At 36.9% G+C, this 20,266-nt stretch overlaps 1 protein-coding gene across 1 annotated transcript in view; it reads left to right on the top strand.

The window, feature by feature from the left end:
- Nucleotides 1-20,266, top strand: part of OXR1 (oxidation resistance 1) — a gene marked incomplete at its 5' end in the record, with an annotated part of 146,461 nt that overhangs the window by 99,270 nt on the left and 26,925 nt on the right. The window contains 4 exons of the mRNA XM_084280292.1: nt 3,875-4,059; nt 7,286-8,067; nt 11,880-12,048; nt 15,119-15,281. Coding sequence (XP_084136418.1) covers nt 3,875-4,059; nt 7,286-8,067; nt 11,880-12,048; nt 15,119-15,281 — 1,299 coding nt within the window. The remainder of the gene's footprint in view (nt 1-3,874; nt 4,060-7,285; nt 8,068-11,879; nt 12,049-15,118; nt 15,282-20,266) is intronic.

Here is a 20,266-nt window from a genome sequence, read left to right as displayed (position 1 = left end):
TTTATCAGTTGCCTTCAGTGCTTGTAAGATAGCAGGGCTGGTTAGATTATTGAAAGTAAGTCACTGAAGAACAGTGGTAAGGTTTTCTGGTATCGATTGTGTTCCCCATTCCTGGGTACTACTTTGAACAGCTGGTGATAGCTGCTGCCATATGCAAAAATGTACATGAATAACCAGAAAAGTTGGTTCAGAATATAAAATGAGTGCATGGTACAAAAATATTGAAGCCTTCATTGCTGGCTTACTTGAAGACAGTAGTTCTGAAGTATATGCATTGTAGGAATACCAATGTATCTGAAAAGGAATAATAAAACACAATATTTCTTTATCTGTGTAATCTGGGCTTTACCAAGCTACCTAGATTTTCATTCAGAGATCCTTGATGGTAGTAGTAAAAAAGACAGAAATATGAATGATGATTAGTATATTATTAAGAATTTCTAGCCTGTAAATGTGGAGCAGCAAATCTTCTCTAGAGATGTATCCTTAAATGTCCATGTAGTAACTGTGGACTGCATCAAATAACTTGAGGCAGAAGTGTTGCAGTGGTCTGCCTCTTGTTGTCTTTTAAATAGATAACAATGAAATAGGCTGTATCTTCTTGAGGTACTATAAAGCAAGTGCTTACAATGTTTTATAGTTGTTGTTGGTGAGGTGTTTGGCTACTTCACTGAGTACAGGCAGAAGCCTGGTAGTTGCAAGGGCTTAATTCTCTTACTTATCAATCTAATATATTTTAAATGGATTTACACTTGCAGATTAATTTTATGATGACTGCTCACCTATTGGTGTTGAGAGTTTCTTCTGAGACAGCTTTTAGATTTCCAGATGTGCCTTCAGTTGAGGCTGCAGAGGTGGGCTTTAGAATTTTCCATATGAGTCAGGGACAACTGCCTGATGTACAGGTTTGCAGGGTTTTGTCCCATCAAACAGATTGTTGTCAGACTGCTCCAGAAGCTTCCACTGACAACAGAAGCTCTCTTAAACTTGTTTTTCCATATGTGGTCAGTAAACTAGCACATTTCTTGGGCTGAACATTTGCCTGCAGAAAGTTTCTCATCTGTTACTCAGTGCCTGAGTTTAAACACCACAAGGTACCATACAATTTCTTAAACTCATTCAAGATTTGGCCTGGAAACAGAATTTTGTCCTGGATATGATGATATTCCTTTAAGATAATGACAAACCTGGCCTGTGGTGTTTGGGAGGGGTAAGTTGGCATTTTCTGAACTGCTAAAATTGAGGCTACAGCAGGATACCCTCATTTCAGTTATGTGCAACTGCTGCTTCATACACGTTCTTTTAAAGTGATTCTCTAGTGCAGATAAGAAATGTGAAGCTGACTTATGGAGGTTTTAACTTACTTTGCAATGAAATATTCTTTAATCAATTTTTGGCCTGGTCTGCCAGGTGAAGCAGTCTTAACTTGCTTTTGAGAGCACAGATAAAGCACTGGATTTTGTGTTTGTTTAATGAAAACAGGGAACTTGTTGACACAGGTGATATGTCAGTTGTGACAGCTCACCCCTTGATAGAAAACTGATATCTCCTTTTATTGCCTGAAGTCCCCCCCATCCTCAAAAGGCTTAGCACTTCCCGTGTACGTAATATATCAAGGCAGAATCCTTTGTTCATAAAATAGTGAAGACAAAAATCCTAGTCTGAAATGAAAAGTTATGCAATTAACTTGATTAGATTGACTCTACTACATAGTGCTTCGTTTAGAAGTTGGTGTTAAACATTTAAATCCTTCAGCAGGAGCAACCATATAATCTTAGGGGTTTTTCTGACCTGCCTGCTATGAAGATTCACATGGCACATGTGTGCAATGAAAGAAAAGAAGATTTCTGTTAGAAGGGGGACCTACAGTAACCATCTAGTTCAGCTGTTACCAAAGCTATGTCCTTGTCTTTTCTGGGTCAGATCTGGGGAATACTAATAAAATACTTTCATGTATGGTTACTAATGAAAGAGTTCAGACATAGGAATGATGCTGCTTTTTTTTTTCATTATGTTCTGAATTTCTGGAAGTAGTGTTTGTTTAAAGAGAAGCAGGGTTTTTTCTCTGAGTAGCCTTAGTGACTTTTGCAGTCGTGTTAAATCTATGTTCTAGACTACAGCAAATAAAGAAATGTAGAGTTCTGACTGAGTTTTTTTGCATCTTGCAAGTCCATTTCCATAATCCAGTGCTGAGAAAGAAATACCAGGGACAGTTTTGTTTCAGTGTCTGGAACATCTTGGAACTATGTAAATATGCCTTTAAACTCTTCAGCATATGGTTTGTACACTAAAAGGCACAGATGAAACCTGACCAGGCACTGAGCAACTAAGACAAGCCAAGGACAGATGCTTGAGCTGCTTTTGAGACTGTTTTCATTTTTCCATACCAGTGATAATGGTCATTGCTGTAGGTTTTCATACTATTTTTGGTTTGTTTTGTGTAACTTGTAGGGTTTTTTACTCACTATGGCATCTCTGTTTTTCTGCTCCGAATGACATAAGTTTGTTCCCAGCACCATGATGGTTTCTGGAAATAGGAAGGAATGTAATTGTATTTCATGCTGTCCTGATATGTTGTCTTAAAACAAAGCTGAAAACAATCAATCTTCCCCAATATCCAGTTGTATTCACTGTAAATAGTCTCAGTGAGCTGGATATTTAATCAGTTCCTGATAAGCTTTAGCAGCCCATGAAACAATTATTTTGTGTCTCTTGCACAAAGTTTTGAATGTCTTTTAAATTTGTAATGTCCTTAGAAATCAGGACTGATAACTGAAGGACCACTATCACCTTGTATAAAGTTGTTTCCGTCAGTTCATAGTTTAAGCTAAAACCCCACTGCTCTAACAGTTTAATGAATTTCCTTAGTGGGCAACTGATATTGGTGTTTGCACGGGGTTTAGAAAACCCCAAAAGGTCAATATATTGTAAATGAAACTTGGAAGTTGTATTGTGTAAGAATCCTACAGCTCATAGTAGGAGTATCAACTGTATTTTTCTTTTCTACTAGAAAATCTACTTGTATCCCTGTAGTGCAGCAGTGTGATTGTGACTAAATTCATCCAAAACTGCATCTTGAGGCCACTGCATTTTTAGAAATTGTTAATATTTTGGAACTTATTTCACAGAATCGTAGGGGTTGGAAGGGACCTCAAGAGATCAAGTCCAACCTCCCTGCCAAAGCAGGTTCCCTAGGACAGGTTGCACAGATAGGCCTCTAGATGGGTCTTGAAATCTCCAGAGAAGGAGACTCCACAACCCCCCTCGGCAGCCTGTTCCAGTCCTCTGTCACCCTCACCTCTTAGTTTTCTTTTTTCAAGGCTGAACAGCCCCAGTTCATTCAGCCTTTCCTTGTAGGGGAGATAAGATTTGGTGTTATAAAGGTACCTGTCCCATCAGTCAACTGCTCCATTAAATTAGAATGACTTCTATTGGATACTACAGTTGCTTTTGTGTAAAGAAAACAAAAAATAATTGCAGTTTTGGAGGTTTCTGTTGTTTTGTTAATTAAATAAAGTGATAACAGGCTTTAGAAAATGCTTGAATCTTCTTGCAAAACTAACATTAAGTCCTGTGGCCATCTGGGTATTTTAGGGTGCAAAGGAGGTTTTTTGGTTTTGTTTGGTTTGGTTTTTGTACTCAACCCAGCTATTAAGTAGTTGTGAGAAACAAAACTTCTGGTAAAGTAGGTGGCCTTGAATGTCCTTCTGAGGAAGGAAATTATGTTGTTAGATGAGTGCAGAACAGAAGGATTTGCATTAAGTTGCTTAAATAAAGATGCTTTGAAACCAAATTAGAAAACACTTTTTTTCCTACAAAAATGGAGAGTAAGTTGAAGGAGAAAATTTACCACTTCTTTTCCCTCTCACTTTAGGGTACAGTCAACGGTGTGCTGCTGGTGACGCCAAATAATATAATGTTTGATCCTCATAAAATGGATCCTCTGGTCCAAGAGAATGGCTGTGAAGAGTATGGCATCATGTGTCCAATGGAAGAAGTGATGTCAGCTGCTCTGTATAAAGAAATCGTGGACAGCAAAATTAAGGACTCATTAAACATGTAAGATGGAATAGTATTTATGTACCTTTGAGTAATTATGAACTGTTGCCATATAAAATTAGCAAAATGACATTTTCTTCTGGTTTTTGGTTATTTTTTTTCTTTTCCGATAAGAACAACATCAAAAATTGGCTTGGAAAAACCCTTGTGAAAGCTTACTTTACCTTAAATTCTCATGTTCTGGGTACAGTAGAGAAGAAATCCCCTTCTGTGTACTTGGATTCTAATTTCCTCCAGTAGTCTCTTTTAAAAATTGGAGTATAGGAAGAGGTACCACACCACTTCCCCAGCCCCTTCCCCCCTGAAAACAGCAACAGATGGATTTGATTTTTCTCTACCTTTAAGAATTGGTTTGCAAAATAGAAAAGCACCTTAAACAGCTGTAGGTGAAATACCATTTTCTGTTTGCTTCTCAAACTCATTCTGAGTCTTGTGTGGATCAGGAGAAACTTTTTCCTCCAAATATGGAGAGGAACTGCACATTTGCATTTGGGTATAGCCTTGTTTGGGGTGAACAAAGCAAATTTGGGTTGATGAGCTTGACACGCTTAGCATGAGTGGGCATTTAAAACTGAGTTTAAACAGCATTAAGGAAAACCTTTGTTCTGTCCTGTCTGTTGCTTAACTTGTTATCCTGTCCTCAGAAATAAGATAAATTCTAATGTTAAACTAAAAAAAAAAAATAATAAAGCCACCTTTACCTATCATGGCCCATAGAGCACAAACACTTGCAGACTTGACCATCTAAGTACAAGGAAGTGAGGCCTTTTAACCAAGGTAGAGTTGTCTATATGTATGAGAGCAAAGCTGTTGGCCTGATGCATATGGGTATTCTTTAAAATATAGTAACTCTGAAAAACGCCCTTCTACAGTTCTTAGATGTAATTAGCATGCTACCTGTTTCTTGATAATCTTAAATGTCTGGACACACAGAAGAAACAACTTGTCTTGTATCATTTTTAAGTTCAACTCCAGCAGAGTGGCATTGTGGCATGGTCTTGTTTCCTGCCTGAAGCCGTGTTTCTTGAGCAGCTCATGTACATATTGCTATAGCAGTACTTTTGGAGCTTTTGAAAAAGAATGATGATGTATTCAGCACGATTACTTTATGTAAACTTATTTATTTTCCAGATTATTTCAAACAGTTGCTTGTAGTTCCTACATCAATTGATGTATAGTGTAAGTAATTAGAGGATGAAAATTAGGTGACTCACTTTAAGCTACCTGTTTGAATCCTAATATTGCAGTTGCAAAAAAGTCTTTTTCTAGCATGCTTCATTTCTTAAATTTTTAAGTCAGCATGAAGTCACTACCTTCCATGCCCTGTAGCTTTTTGTGCTGTTACAGCACATGCATTTTTCTCTTCTGTTTACAATATAAATGCATATGGAATGAAAATGTGTCCAATAATAAAAGGTCACACTGTGCATTCAGAGCCCTGTACGTCCAATTTGATTTACCTTCCTTGTCAACTTAATATATTATTAAATGGAACACTAAGAGTGTTTTCTTGAGTCCCAGCATTTTTATGCCTTAACCTCATCAAAATTTGAGGCATGTTTGTGAATTTTGGGAAAAGTAAAACTCAGATTTCTTACGGCCATAACCAGCACTCCCAACAGCTACAGCTAGACCTGACAAGACCTGTGTGTCTCAAAGTATTTCAGACTTAAATCATGTTTTCCTACCATTTTTCTTTCTAAATATTCCACTGTTATAATTAACTGCCTTCTCCCAATTTTGCCAGCTGTCAAACCTGTTTAAACTTGGAAAAGCAATTTGAATATTGGAAATGAGGTCATTGATGTAATGGAAACTGATCACAAATGCAATGGATTCTCTGATTCTTACAGCTGCAAGTGTACGTTTTGTGGCTTCAATGTATAAGCCACAATCTGTGCTGAAACAAAAACAATCTGAAAACGTGAGAATGTTTTACTGATTTCAGGAACTTTAGGATGTGGTTGTTCAAGAGCACCTATTGCCAGCATGATCCTGAGAAGTTAAGGAAACAGCTCAGTTCAGTAGGTGCTAAATCCTGAACTGTAATTTTTGTAAGCAAAATTACTACACGAGTACAAGGTTAATATCAGCTTCATGTTAACATTTGGGTAAGAGGGTGCATCTGCTTTGCAAACTTCCTGAATGTTAGTGGGTTTGGTAATATGACCTAGCTGAATAAAAGCTTTGTAGAAACGTGGAGTGGGTTTCTCCTTCTTCAAGATGGGAGATAAAGGTACGAGCCTATTAAAAGCATTTGTGGTAGCAAGGAGTGGGCATTGAGATCTTGAGTCAAAAGGATGTTTAAACGTGAGAAGCTTTTATGGAGATTGTCTACAGCTCAGTTTTCTGAAAACACTGAAAAGCTTGAGTTAAGTATTTATAAATGAGCGTGTTCACAGTTCCCTTGTCCACTTTGTCTAAAACTCAGTAATTTTGTTTAGCTCATTTTGAAAGACCTGAAATTTGAATTTTTCTTTTGTGCAAAATAAGTGACCACAAAAAGTTTGGGGTTTGGTTTTGTTTGGGGTTTTTTACACTATTTAATAGTTGTCTGTTTTTTACACTATTTAATAGTTGTCTGGTCTTTGCGTTTTTCAGTTGTACCAAGTAGTTTGTGACTGACTTTGCCCTACAGTGGCATCCTCAAAGTTGGATACCTGACTGGTGAACATGCTACAGTCAGTGTTAGGTATTTCTCATGGGCAAAATGGTAGGATCTACCTTGGTAAGATCTACTTTGGTGGTTCCTGTTACTCTGCATTGACTAGCTTTAGGTAGTTAAGGTTTGACCAGATGACTTCTTGCATTCATTTCTCACCAGCGAGCTAAGCATCAATTGCATAATGGAATGGGAATAGGTCTATACCCTAGTACTGGCCTCTTTGGCAGACAAAGCTTAAAAGAATGTGGAGTACTTCTGTCTTCAGAAATTACAGCTGTGTAGCTTTCTTTGTTTTTATTTTTTACACTTTAAGCATCTCAAACTATCTCATATGAGAGCTTTCCTTGTGGAAGTAATGTGAAATTGCAAAGATCAGTCTGTCACGCTGGCAAAAGGTCTGCGTGAGCTTACCATTAAGGGAGTATATTTTATGCTTGCTTTTACTGATGCTCTGTATTAATTTTATGTTTACTTTTAAGATGGCATTTACAATTTTTCAGTGTTAAACAAAACTTGTTGCAAATGGCACCTGCTGTAACAATGTTCTTATTTGCTCAACAGCGATCTAGAACAGCTGTCTGTAAGGGAACTTTGCCATTCCAAGAGAGCTGCAAAGAGCAATACAGAGGAAATGGATTCCAAGATTCGTGATACAGGCAATGACAGTGCTAGTACTGCCCCAAGGAGCACAGAGGAGTCTCTCTCAGAAGATGTCTTCACAGAATCAGAACTCTCTCCGATACGTGAGGAACTTGTTTCCTCAGATGAACTTCGACAAGACAAATCTTCTGGAGCATCATCAGAATCTGTCCAAACAATAAACCAGACTAGTGCTGAATGTTTAACAGTCATTACGGACTCCAGGGAAGCTGCCAGTGACTTAAAACACAGTGCCCAAACGGTTGTAAATGTTAAAAGGTTTGGTACCCATAGCTTAGGTTCAGAAAGTGCTGAAATGTTTACAGAGGGGGAGCAAGTAACTAGTGAAAACACTGCAGGTGTCCTCCAGCAGTCTTTACAAGGATCACATGGTAGTGAAGAGCAAAACAAAGATGCACAAGTGGGCAGTGACAAAGATTCCTTGCTAGGAAAAGAACTAGAAGGAGAGAGTAAGACAGGAGAGGAATGTCCAACCACAGACTCTCAAAAGAAAGAGACAATTAGCAAAGGAAAAGTTGTGAGAGAGCAAACTCAAGATTCTGAGACAGAAGTTGAGGAACTGCGCAAGCTCTGGAAGACCCACACTATGCAACAAACCAAACAACAAAGAGAACACATGCAGCAGGATTCACAAAAAGAAATTAGTCAGAAAACTGTGACTGGAGGAGATGGGCAATTAGAAGGTGAGTCAGTATTTATGAGTACAGTGTTAGCATTCAGAATTACAATTTATCTTCCTCTGGCTCATCAGAATTTCTGTTACTTTTCATTTTGTAGAACACATCTCCCAGTACTTTGCTGATATTTCTCACTAGCTTGAAGATATGCATAAGTTATACCTTACATAAACCAGTGGGGAAAAAACTGCTCAGGAAACTGAAAATATGGATATCTTTCTTACTGTCAGTTTCTCTTATTGAAATTATATTTATGATCATATTAAAACATGGTATCTTTGTAAGGGAGATTTAGGTGAGCCACTAAAACTAGATCTGTGATGCATTGCTCACTGTAGAGCTCAAAATTTAAAAATTAGCAGTCACCTTGCTGTCACCTAAACTTTGATCTCACTATACATGCTTATGAATGAATTTCAGATAATGAATTTCATTTTATAATTTATAGCATGTCTACCTTGTTAAGGTTTATGTGAGCAACAATCACTGGAGGCTTAATGCTGATATGTTCAGAACTTTTCACTTGCATCTTGTCATACGTGCTGACTGGAACAAGGTCTAGTGTAAAAATAGCATTTCTCAGGATAAATGAGCTAGATGGTAAGAAATTGTTATGAATATGGGCAACAACTAAGTTTATTTCTTGATTACCTCTTCTTCCTCTGGAAAGATCAGGCCCTAAAATCAGGAGTTGGAACTTGCCTTTGAAAGCACGTGGAAGGTACACTATTTGGATAGTGCTGTGTCTTTAACTTAAAGATGTTTCTAGATGTATTTGATTTCGCTTTCTGAAATATTTAAGCCACTTCCTGATGCCTTACCATCTTACTAATGGAGATAAATGAGTGATTTTAATTGTGCAGTATTTTGAGGGCCAGAAAGAAAAGATATCTGTAGTGCCTGTCACAAACTAATAGATTATACGTGAAGAGCATTTGAAGGTGAAATAGTTTAACTAGTAAATGTTGAGATTGTATTGAATATAGAGTTCTGGTCTTTGGTTGACAGAATTTAAGTTTGCATTTAAGAATCTGACATGATATTTTGAGGGGGTTTTGCCTTCTCTTAGGAAGTAATTGAATTTTTAAGCAGATTGATTAGTTGCATCGTTCTGTGATAACTTTGGCTTTTCTGCCTTGAATATTAGAGAAAATCCTCTGGCAAAAATATCAGCTAGCAGTAATTGCTGATTGTGGGTTAAACGATGCAGGCACCAAGTGTTCTTTGCCACAACTGGTGCTTTTCTTGCAGTTGAATACTGTCTGTGATTCAGTTGTACTAGCTGCTTTAGCTTTGAGTTTCTGAAAGGTTTTATAATTGAGCGAATCCGCAGGTTTTTCATGCATGATGATCTATACAGTCACAGACTGTACACATACATAGGCAAAGTGTTTGCATGCAGTCAGACGGAGGAGTGCTGGATAGATAACTCCTACACATGGTGTTACAGCCTCATTGAAGGTTGTAGGGGTAAAATAGAAAAATTAACAAAAGCAGGGGTTATTTCTTAGAGATTTGTGCCAATGACTTAACTTGAAATTACACTATATATGTTCCTCATGTTGCTTTTGCAGAATGCAAATAAAACAGTACATTACAAATTAGTATTTTTCAATCTAGATACTTTTTGGTGAAGCTTCTACTGGCTTTTTCTACAGGCAAGTTTAAACAGAGCCAAAGTAAAAGCATAGATTTATTGTTTAACTCTCAAAGACACCAAAGACAAGATATGACAGGTCATTTTACACTAGGTCATTAAAAAACACTATAATTAAAATAATGCAACACTAAACACTTTCTAGTATGGTGTCTATTGGACAAAGAGTTTGAATTAGTCATGCTAGAGGTTTTGTGTGATTGCTACCTAGTCTTTTTATCTCCTGTATATAACAATGACTTAACTGATTGTTTTTTGTTTTTTGGTTTTTTTGAATTTTAAGCATCTAGGGTTTTGGAAACTACCTTTTATTGATCTTAGCAGTGTTGAAGTGTTTCCACATTTGGAATTAATGATCTGTTTGATCTGAATCTTGAAGAGGGGATGCAATGCAGATAGATAAGTGTAAATAAACTAGAATAGCTCAAAGGTCTCTCTTGGATTTTTTTCTTTTTGTTTACCCAGGCCTCTATTACCCTCTCCTATGTGTGGTTACTTTTGTGTGTGTGTTTTTTTGTTTTTTTTTTTACAGATGCTTATATTAACCACTGGGCTGAAATAATAGCTAGATGTAGTTGATACTTTGGACAGATTGTAATGGTTTGTAGTTTTGTGTGTGTATAAGCTGAGCTCTCTTTACAAATAACATGTCTGATTGTTGCTTATCTATCTGAGTATAGGTAGAGGTCGAAAGGGAGGAGAAAACAGTAGAAGACACATAACAGCTATTACTGAAATCTTTTTCTGGTGACTTCTGTGTCAAACATATAAAAACATATTTGAGAGCACACAAATATGCAAAAAGAGCATATTTAATACCCCTTTTGAGATATGGGTATGGCTCAATTATGTGTTTCCATTCTCTTTACTAGTTAGAACTATAATCGCATTCCTTTTTCTTTTACCGCTTCTGAGCTCGAGGTCAGAGAAGCTCTTAACTGCTGCATCTGAAGGACCAAAATCCCAAATATAAGATCATTTCAAGAGTACTTCTCTAATACTGGCCCAAACTTTATGTGCCAGACCTATGAACTTTATTTGTTTATTTTGGGTTCTCTTTGGTTTTGTGGGGGCTTTTGTCTGACAGTTTACTTTTAAACTTACAGATATATACATCGAGGTCATGCATATTGTGACTGTTTTACCATACTATGCACTGCAGGCATAACTGTAAAATACTGTAAATGAAAATCAGGAGTTGCACATTTAAGGAACTCTTTTCTGGAACAATGCTATTCTAAACTCTGTGGGGAAGAATCTGATTCAGAAAACATACAGTAGAGATGCTTATAGATCAAGAAAGTGATGTTTTCTGTACTTAGTGTATCTGTAGTCTGTATAGATGTTGAGGGAGAACTTCAGCTGTAAAGAAAAGATGGATCTCCTAGAAAACTGGAACATATATATTTGTACTCATAACTTTAGAGGTAGGATAAAACTTGTGGTTGTCATAGCTAATATAAGACCTCTTAAATTTACTTTTTCCTTCCTTGCTTTAGAAATTCTCCTGTGGCCGGAGTTCATGTTCTAGCATTTGGGCAATTACTCTAGTAAAGAAACAATTTTGAGAAACATTCTTTATTTACTGTGTGCTGACATGACAGTCCAGACCTTGAGAGTAATCATAAAATTCTATTAGTTCAATTAAATATGCTACTGGAGGGGAAAATCCCATACTGCAGCATCCAATATACTTCGTCCTGAAGTGGTGTGCATACCTTTTGAAGTGTTTGATACAGCTAACCAATTAGAATTCATCTCAGTCCTCTATTAGGAGTGTCATTTTTTTTTTTTCTTTTTTAAAATTAAAAGTAACTAACGAAGAGCTTTGACATATGTGAATCAAGCCTAAGTACGTACTTAACACTGTATCTTTTGCACATGTATAGAACATACTTTTAACAGCGGGAGGGTAGTCTGGTGAGTGGTATGCATTGAGAATATCATCTGAAACACAGTCAAGTATAGATGAAAGACTATTACAATGTGATCAGAATTTTACAGATGTTTACTCTGAAGTTAAGTCTGATGCAATTTATGTAACAAAACCAAGACATTACTATGTATCCATCCTATATATCTGTATTCCCTAATGCAAAGCTGGCTAATTTTTTAAGCTTTCTTGTATGTTGTGAATAGATAACATTTTCTTTCCCAATAGGATCTTCTCTTACAAAAGAAAAAAGACGGCATCGATCTCACAAATTTCTACGTCTGAGGGTTGGAAAACCCATGAGAAAAACATTTGTTTCACAAGCAAGTGCATCAATGCAGCAGTATGCACAGAGGGATAAAAAACATGAGTACTGGTTTGCTGTTCCACAAGAAAGGTAAGAAGGAGGTAGACTATAAAAATCAACACTTTCCAGTCAGTTTTTGAGACTTTTTTTTCTTTTTTTGCTATGCTATTCAAATTTTTTTCAATGTGTCTGAAGCAACACAAAAAAGGGTCAGCAGCTGAGGCTATTAATGATTGGCTTGTACTTAACACTGGAATACCTCCTTACCATACTGAACTTCACTGATTTCAGTTACCTGCTGGTTCAGCAAGTAGCTTCTCATGGTGCTGTTTAGGCTGGTGTTTGTAGCAAATAACGAATAAAAGATTCAAGTGGTGTCTGGTGAAGGAAGTGAAGTTTCTAATATCATTATCTGTGGTTCCCATTATTTAAAAAATTGCTGAAAATTCTCTCTACTACTTAAAGCTTTATGGTCAGAAGAGCTAGCTGGGGTTCTTTTGCCTTTTCTTTATATATGGAACATAAAACTTTTCCAGGAAGCAACTTAAACCTATCTACTGGAAAAATATCTATAAATTTGTTGCAGTGATTTGGAGGCCTGAGATGTCCATGCTTACTCACTAGTAAAGTCTTGAAGTCTTCACTTCTTAAATGATCTTTACCACTAGGAATCTCTGATGTTTTCAAGTTGAATGTGATTTGATTATTTTTTGGGGGTGTGATTATTAGAGGTTGTTATATCCTTGTCAGAAGAGGTGGGGCGGGAGGGGAAGAAAGAACAACAAAGAACTCAGCTATCACCTTGTCTAAATACCTACACACAATGATCAAGTCACTTTTCCATCTTTTCTTTTGAGCTGAATGGCATAGAATGTCCTGTTGGGGCACTGCAGTTGGGGACAGATATGGATCAATTGGAGAGTCCAGAGGAAAGCAGCAAGACTAATTAATACCTAGAAAGTGTAACATATAAAGAAAATTAGAAGTAAGTGGGGTTCTTTAATCTAAAGGAGAAAAGGTTGATTATAAGCATAAAAATAATTTTCATACTTAAAGGTTGGCTAGGCAGTACTCTTTCTTATTTTTTTTCTTTTCTATGTCCACTGTGAATGGAGATGTGTAATGGACTGAAATTGCATCAAAATATTGGAGTTTTCCAACAGGGAGGACTGAGTCAATGCTAGAACATCACTAACCTGCTTCTAAACATCTGCCCCACTATGCTAGTGGTGGAGATTATGCGGTTTCTTGAGACCAGCATGTGTCACACTGATTCTGGTGTTGCTCGTCCTGTCTGGGCCAGGTGACCTCATGACAGGGTTTTCTTGTTATAGTCGTATTTTATTTAATTTGAAAACAGATTAATGTGTCCCTTCTGGCAGCGATGACTAGGTTGGCTGATTACTGTCTTTCTGGTTCGTTTTCCAATGTAGCAGAGCAAGTACTTATCTTCAGCATAACGCAGAATTTATCAGCTATTTCAGGAGAAATACTCCTTGGTTTACAGTCTATAACTGATCTTGGAAATCATTCCACCTATGAAGGTAGCTTCACCCTAACTGCATGGGAATTGGTAATCTCTTCTTTATCTCTCCAGTGTGTTTCCTAGGGTTTTGTGCAAAAAGCTTCATGTGATGGTTATGGGGTGTTCTTAAACTTCAGTGTTGACCTTGTTGAGTGCTATTCTGCCTAAGTCTAAATACTTAATGTCCCAATGTCCCAACAACTCCCAGTTGTTCTTGTCACCTAGTGGTAAGCAAGATAAAAAAAAGTAGGCACCTGCCACGCCTGCATTATTTCTGTGTTTTTCATCCCAAATGAGCCAGCCTGGGAAGGAGTGTCGTAGTGTTCCTTGAACAAGTTCAAATAACATTTGAAAGTTTTATTTACTTTTTTAAACTGCTATAATAAACAATTTCATGTCCTTAAGTTAAAGTCAGGACTATTTTTATTACATGGAAGACTTGAAATTGGATGTCTCGTTCACTGTGTGAGGAATCTGCAGTTTCTTGTTCTTTGTTCTAGAACTTCTCCAGCCTTATGCGTCTGAAATACTCTTTATGTCGGAGAAAGATTGGTCTGATTTCATTCATGTTACCCAGTAACCACAATTTTAACAAGGGTGACTGAATAACTGACCCTCTTCAGAGACTATTATTAGATACCTGTGTGCTGCATCCCTTTTGAGAGGCATGTGGAAATTACTGGTGCAGTTTTAATAGACTTTGTTGCTCTGTATCTGCTGTTCTTACAGTATCCAGGGATTTGGCGAGGAAGGGGGGGCAAAAAGAGTCCTAATACTGTTCTTCATGATAATCCAGTGTGCATATTTACTGTAGCAAATACTTCTGAAGAGAGGCATAAGGAATATTCAAACTCTTGGCAACCAAAGCTCTTTTCTGTGATGGAAGGGATACTACTGGATTCGTTGCACGTCCTTCGTCTAAATGCTCCATCTGTGCACCCACAGGAAATGCTTAAATGGTATAGATTAGGGATGTAAATAGCTTTCTTCTGGGAATTTGGGCATTTTGTTCTTCCAGGCTAGGGAACCATGCCATTTGTGGCATGTACCTTAGAAGTAGGTAACTTTTAGATCTTACTGCAGTGTATGATCTAGCTATGTATATATTATACACACGCACACACACTTTCAGCCTTACTTCCTCATATCTTTGGTCATGTTCAGACTGTTTAATTTTGGTCATATGTCTTGGGAGTGTTTGCTTCTGCAGGGGTGGGGAAAACAGAAACACCACACTTTTAAATCTGAATTTTGTTCATGCTTTTAGGTAACTCATTTTAAAATAAAATTCTTAGCATTTTATTTTGGAAGTTCTTTCAGTCACAAACAGAGGTTTCTACTGGGACAGAAGTGGTTGAAGCATCATACTTGTATATGAAGACACAGCTAGCACACTGCCAACTTGTGTCCTGCTTCTTCCTCCAGTGTCAGCATCTTTTAATTTTAAAAAACCCAAAACAAGCCCCAGACACAAAACCCTATATTTTCACAAATGTGTGTTTAATATGAAATAGTCAGTCAAATATGAAATAGTAAGTATTTTCATTTTAACCTTAAATATTTGATCATTATTAGACGAGACCCAAAAGATCACAAACTTACCTTATTTTCTGTATTATTACTTGACTTCTCTAGGACAGATCACTTGTATGTCTTCTTTATCCAGTGGAGTCCAGAGATATATGCAGAAGATACTGGGGAATCTCTTCGGGAACCTGGATTTATAGTGGTAAAAAATAAGGAAGAGCCTGAAACTAGTGAAGAATCTACTACTGAAGATGCTGCTAAAGAGTGGGAGGTAAGGAAGAATGATGGCAAAGATACTTGTAATATATTATTAAAATAGTGTTAAAAACTTTCCAGTAAGAAAAACCAAGCAGTGTGCTTTATTAGTCTCCTTTGATCATGACTGTTTAATTTATGCCATCCTAATGCTTTGCTCTAACATCAATTCAGGGCAACATTTCACAAATAAGTCATTTTTGTATGGAGCAAATCGTAGCCTGAAACTCATAGTTAAATGGAATATTAGAACAGCAGAGAAGTTACAACTTTGAAGCAAAGTTTACTTATATTTATCACTTATAATTCGTGTATCCAGAATGTTGAATACTTATTGGTAAGTCTCAAAACAGGGATGAGACAACAAAAAAGGAGAAGGAATCTATTAATGACATGTTTTCCAATGATTAGCTTCTCAGTTATAACTTCATACATTAAGATGCTGTTGCATGGATTTTAGTAATACACTGTAACTGGAAAGATCTCAATTTTTTATAACAAACACATTTCTCATGTGAATCTGTGTCCACTGTGTTTCTATGGACACATCTTTACATGTCTACATGGTTTTGTTTTGTACTGTACATGCAGTTAAGCACTTGTAGTCTTGTGCATTCAAGTGTCAGTCAAAAGTTTGATTCCTGTCATAAATACTGTAGAAGTATGCTGTGAGCACTGTTAAACTTGAGACTCAGGGCAGCAATTGCAATCACTGACTCTGACTGTTTTGTTGTTTTTTCCTTTTGCTTTCCCATCTCCCAGTGGAATGTAATGGTTGAAATTGAGGAAGACTTTTTTTTATGTCTTAGAATGTAAAAGAAATATTTTAAAACTGCAAGAGTCTTTCTGTGGGCAATAGGGGTTTTTTTCTTAGCTTTGACACTAGTAGAATTCTGGTTTCAAACTTCTCCGTTGTTTAGGTGAAGTATTAGGCTGTGGTTGCAAAACTCTGTAGCTCAGTGATTTTGCATGGACCGTTTTTGCTTTGAGACAGAAAATAATATTATAAATGCATGTCTTATGAAAATATGTACGTTAAACATATAGGTTGTTTCAGCTACTAGTGATGTATTTTGGTGTTTACTCTTGCTCAAAGCCTTTGTAAGTGCTTGATGGTTTAAAATTTGGCCTTTTGGAACACGGGGGTCAGCATGGCGAGTGTTCAACATTATGGTTTAAGGCACAGTATGCTTCTCACTTCTAAAGAGTTCTTCAGTAACTTTGCACCTTAATATAATCATAGAACAGTTTCCACAGAAAATAGGGCAAACTTTTCTCCAGGATAAGTTGTAACTAAAAGTTGTAAATTTCAGGAGTTATTTGATACACATTTCCTATGTGTATCAAAATGTGCAAGTTTTACTGCAGAATGAGTTCACACTGGTTTTGTGTTACGTGAAAATTATGTGAAGTTTGGTTCTCTTCAAAATAATCCAGTAAACTTGTTGTTTTGTTTAGGAGTTGGTTTGATGAGTTAGATGGGTAAGTTTTTTAAAACTTACATTATGTAAGTAGAAAAATATGCTAATACAGTCTTGTGCATTTTAACTTGAGCCATGTGACTTCTCATGACTGACTTCTGGCACAAATCTGGAAGCTGTTAAAAACTAAGTTTTTAATCAGAAATGTTTGACAGTACCAGATGGTTCAACCTGTCATTACATACAACTGTGCTTTAGTGGCTTTTAACGTATGTGCTAGAAAGTATCAGTACATTGAGGGAATTGCAGCTGTTGTGGTCATACCCATTACCTCTACTTAGTTTCAGTCAGTTTTTTTCAATCAGTATACTTCCTTTGACCTGACAAGCTTACTCTCTGTCAGCTCTTGACCCAGGTATAATCTAAGATAGAAGGTGAACCATGTCATTGAAACCTTTGGGGGGGTATTGGGATGAAAAACAGGCTGCCTCTTCAGAACACATTGATGGAAAACTCAGGGTGGAAAGGCAACAGAAAGCAGTATCTTGATTTACAAATGCATTGTGAAGTACTGATGACTTACCAAAAGAGGAAGCTAGTGGAATAGTTTTCGTTTCAAAGGGGATTCTCTCTGCTACTGTTACAGTTTCTCAAACTGGAGAGAGGAAAAAGGATATTGGGTAACCCAGGTGTGGTGCTCTGTGACAGCTTTTGCTGCTTTAATTGATAGTCCTATGTTAACACATTCTGTAGCACATAGCTGTAGCTTTTTATCAAGGTGGTTTTTCTTAATGGAAAAGGAATTATGGGAAGAATGAGCACGCAAAAGCAAAGATCAGTAACATATGAAGCCAGTAGTAGGGATTGTTTTACGTGTTAGATGAATCAAAGAATAGGATTGAAATCTTACTCTTAATTTCTTCCAGTTTTTCATGTGGTTGTGCTTTTTTTTTCTTCTACTTGTATGCAGAATAGTCTTATTTCCTGTTAGCCTTTCCTCTGAAGCAATCCAGGAACTTGAGCTGATCTAGTGGCAGAGATCAACACTCCTGCTGTCCATATTAATCTCTGCTTTGATCAAATACTGTACTGTGTGAAGTGTCAAAAAAAAAAAAAAACAAACCAGGAAATCCTTTAGCTGACTTCTTTGTATTGTATGCTCCAGACTTAATAGATAACCGACTTACTGGAAATAACCATGAATCTGCTGCAATCTAACATGACCATCAGTAAAGGTGACTAATTTATAGTCAGTGGTTCGTAGGGTTTAAAACAAACTCTGTACGGAGTACCTTGTAGCTCCTGTTGCTGATAGTGCTCCTTAATGTCTGCCTTCCTGAGAGGCCTCTGCCTGTCCCCTTGGCAAAGCTCTCTAAAAAGGACGCTTTTTCACTTAACATCAGGCGATGCTAAAGACTTGTCTCTGGTGTCCACTGGAAATGAACAGACAATTTAATTTCATACATTATGTAAGAAATGAAACTGCTGCTAGGTTCTTGGTGATGTTAACACCATCTTTTTCCTCAACTGTCTCCTTTACCTTGTACTTAGGTGAATGAACACACACCAAGGAAGGGAAGGTGGTTGGGTTTGGTGTTTTGTACTGAGCCTTAGGGGTGTGCAGGTATATTTATTGTGTTGGGGTGGGGTTTTTTTTTTGCATTGGGGGCAGTATATTAGTTAGGCATAATGGTTTTGCCTGTTAGCACAATACTGTTGATAAACAATTGCCTTCTCTGTACTGTACAGATGTTCTGTACTTGCATCTGAATGGCCAGATTAAACAAGTTTCTGTTGTACAGTGCTTCAAAGAATTTCCATCAGTACTCCAGTACTTTATGGTCTGACTTCATTTTCTTCTGAATTTCATGTTGTGTATATAGCAAATTATATAGAAATCAATGACATAATGTTGAGGTGCTTCCTATTAGATAGCTGCTGATATTAACATCATTTTGGTGCCAATTTGTACTCTAGATTGAAAGCATTAAGGAGTTGTCACCTGGTGTTGGTAAAGGTCTTGTGCTGCTGTATTTGAAAGCAGGGATGGCTCTTACTGTGAATTGGATTGGTCTTGTGTGAGAAAGTTTAAGATGAGTGAAAAGGAAAAACTCCATGAATTTTCCTACAGCTTCCAACTCCTGGTTGAGAAATGAGTTTCAGTAACATAACTATTCCCCATTTCTGTATAATACCCACCAATAGTTTCTTATGGCTGCATAAAAGAATATTTTTTTTTAAAAAAGAAGTGTTGTTGGCATTCCCTGATAAATACTAGTCCATTGAATATACATTGTGTATGTTAAAAAACATAACCCCAAAACCCAAGTAGATGAGAGCACGGGTCATGAACTGCACTTGCTCATAGAAAACCGAAAGATAAGAAGTACCACCTAGTAAGCATTATTTTCTGTAACCTTTCTTTCAGACTCTAGCTTTTTTAATTCAGGAAAAATCTATTGTTGCTTTTCTAAAACCTTGATGGGCTTTTCCCTGCTCTTGCTGTAAGAAGTGCAGTGGGCATTTTGAAGTTGACCGTTGGAGGGAAAAAATGTGGAAAACAAGTACTGACTCATGTGTAAAGTCGTTAACCATATCTGTGATCGGGTATAGAGTTTAATGGGGTAAATCAGCTTTCCACTGAACTTGTGTTCGCCAATAAGTTTATACATGTAAATAATTTGTTAAAATCTGTACAGAAACAGTTTACTGTGTCTGGAAAGGAAGGATAATTGAAAATAAACTTCCAACCAAAGTTTTTGCAGTTTAGATAATGCTAAATACAGAGGAAATTGTGGTCTGACAATTCAGTGCAGGGAGGAGGGTGTTAGAGGGGAAACATGCTTGAGAAATATTAGTGCATGAAGGGGAAACTACAGGACTTGTGCTTTCCCATGTGAGTCTCATTGTAAAAAATAAAAATTGCACCTTCAACTAGTCCTGTATTTAGATACCAATAGGTTTCTTGGGGTGGGAAGAGAAGGAAAACAAATTCTGTAGATAAGAACCAGTTGATTTGCTTTGGTAATGTTTGATCTTTTGGTCTGTGAGCATTAGCTTCAAAGTTGAGAGAACATTCCTTGCACAATGAAGGGAATCGGTCAGACATATTAAGTAGTTAACTTTTTTTGGTAGGGAGCTGGAAAACTGGAATGTACCATTGTATTGACTGTATTAGGTATAAATACACTTTGTATTTCTGTATGTGAAACTTGCTGATGTTGCTAATCTAACTTTACAGTTAGGATGTGAATCTAGAACAGTCGAAACAGTACCTATATACAGCTGTTAGATGTCTTGATCATCATGCAATATTGGAAATAGAGGATTTATGGTGATGGGTCACATCTCTGGTCATCAGAGTATTGATGCAAAAAACACAGTTATTAAATGTGGTCACAGCTAAATGTTTCAGAGGCGTTTAAGAAATTTCATCTTGCGTACTAGTGGATAAAATGAGTTAAGTAAATTAGTTGTTACTTAAGCCTGAAATCTGTTAAGGAAAAATAAGAATTCCTCTGTACTAAAATAATTCTTTGTTATTTAAAGTGTTAGTTCCCCTCCCCCTGCCACTTCATCT

Source organism: Gallinula chloropus (genome assembly GCF_964237585.1).
Source record: "Gallinula chloropus genome assembly, chromosome: 2".
Lineage (NCBI taxonomy): Eukaryota > Metazoa > Chordata > Aves > Gruiformes > Rallidae > Gallinula > Gallinula chloropus.
This window is presented reverse-complemented; position numbering and strand designations above follow the sequence as displayed.